This window comes from Martes martes (assembly GCF_963455335.1).
Source record: "Martes martes genome assembly, chromosome: 2".
Classification (NCBI taxonomy): domain Eukaryota; kingdom Metazoa; phylum Chordata; class Mammalia; order Carnivora; family Mustelidae; genus Martes; species Martes martes.
In genome coordinates, this window is record NC_137889.1 from 146,125,323 (window position 1) to 146,127,086 (window position 1,764).

Below are 1,764 nucleotides of genomic sequence, written 5' to 3' on the forward strand. Positions count from 1 at the left end.
AAAACAAGGAGACAACCCACGGAATGGGAGAAGATATTCATAAACGACACTATAGACAAAGGGCTGATATCCAAGATCTATAAAGAACTCCTCAAACTCAACACTCAAAAAACAGATAACCACATCAAAAAATGGGCAGAAGACATGAACAGACACTTCTCCAATGAAGACATGCAAATGGCTAACAGATACATGAAAAAATGCTCATCCACTAGCCATCAAAACCACATTGAGAGCTCTCTGCTCTTCCCCATTCGACAGACAGCTGCATCTTCAGGTGCAGTGCCAGCCGTGTGCCTGAGACACGATGGTGAAGGTCGGAGTGAATGGATTTGGCCATATTGGGCACCTGGTCACCAGGGCTGCTTTTAACTCTGGCAAAGTGGATATTGTTGCCATCAATGACCCTTTCATTGATCTCAACTACATGGTCTACATGTTCCAGTATGATTCTACCCACGGCAAATTTCACGGCACAGTCAAGGCTGAGAATGGGAAGCTTGTCATCAATGGGAAGTCCATCTCCATCTTGCAGGAGCGAGATCCTGCCAACATCAAATGGGGTGATGCTGGTGCTGAGTATGTTGTGGAGTCCACTGGGGTCTTCACCACCATGGAGAAGGCTGGGGCTCACTTGAAGGATGGGGCCAAGAGGGTAATCATCTCCACTCCTTCTGCTGATGCCCCCATGTTCGTGATGCGTGTGAACCATGAGAAGTATGACAACTCCCTCAAGATTGTCAGCAATGCCTCCTGTACCACCAACTGCTTGGCTCCTCTGGCCAAGGTCATCCATGACAACTTCGGCATCATGGAAGGACTCATGACCACTGTCCAAGCCATCACTGCCACCCAGAAGACTATGGACGGCCCTTCTGGGAAGCTGTGGCGTGATGGCTGAGGGGCTGCTTAGAACATCATCCCTGCTTCCACTGGTGCAGCCAAGGCTGTAGGCAAGGTCATCCTTGGGCTGAATGGGAAGCTCACTGGCATGGCCTTCTGTGTCCCCATCCCCAACATGTCTGCCGTGGATCTGACCTGCTGCCTGGAGGAAGCTGCCAAATATGATGACATCAAGAAGGTGGTGAAGCGGGCATCAGAGGGCCCCCTCAAGGGCATCCTGGGGTACACTGAGGACCAGGTTGTCTCCTGCGACTTCAATAGTGACACCCATTCCTCTACCTTTGATGCTGGGGCTGGCATTGCTCTCAATGACCACTTTGTCAAGCTCATTTCCTGGTATGACAATGAATTTGGCTACAGCAACTGGGTGGTGGACCTTATGGTCCACATGGCCTCCAAGGAGTAAGAGCCCCCTGGACCACCAGCCCCAGACAGAGCAAGAGGAAGAGAGAGGCCCTCAGCTGCTGGGGAATCCCTGCCCCAACTTATCTCCCAAAACACTGAGAATCTCCCAACCTCCACTATTTCCATCCCAGACCCCCTGAAGAAGGGGAGGGGCTTGGGGAGCCCTACCTTGTCATGTACCATCAATAAAGTATACTCTACCCAGCCAAAAAAAAAAAAAAAAAAAAACCACATTGAGATACCACCTTACACAAGTTAGAATGGCCAAAATTAACAAGACAGCAAACAACAAGTGTTGGAGAGGATATGGAGAAGGGGGAACCCTCTCACACTGTTGGTGGGAATGCAAGTTGGTGTAGCCACTTTGGAAAACAGTATGGAAATTCCTTAAGAAATTTAAAAAAAAAAGAGCTACCCTATGACCCTGTGATTGCACTACTGGGTATTTACCCCAAA

At 49.3% G+C, this 1,764-nt stretch overlaps 1 protein-coding gene across 1 annotated transcript; it reads left to right on the forward strand.

Annotated features, from left to right (window-relative positions):
• The first annotated feature begins 292 nt into the window (after positions 1–292).
• LOC308338887 (glyceraldehyde-3-phosphate dehydrogenase-like) lies at positions 293–1,482 on the forward strand. The gene is given in 3 exon segments (XM_080797191.1): positions 293–898; positions 902–910; positions 914–1,482. Coding segments are annotated over 3 exon segments (996 nt in total). The 5' UTR covers positions 293–307; the 3' UTR covers positions 1,310–1,482.
• Positions 1,483–1,764: the final 282 nt, after the last annotated feature.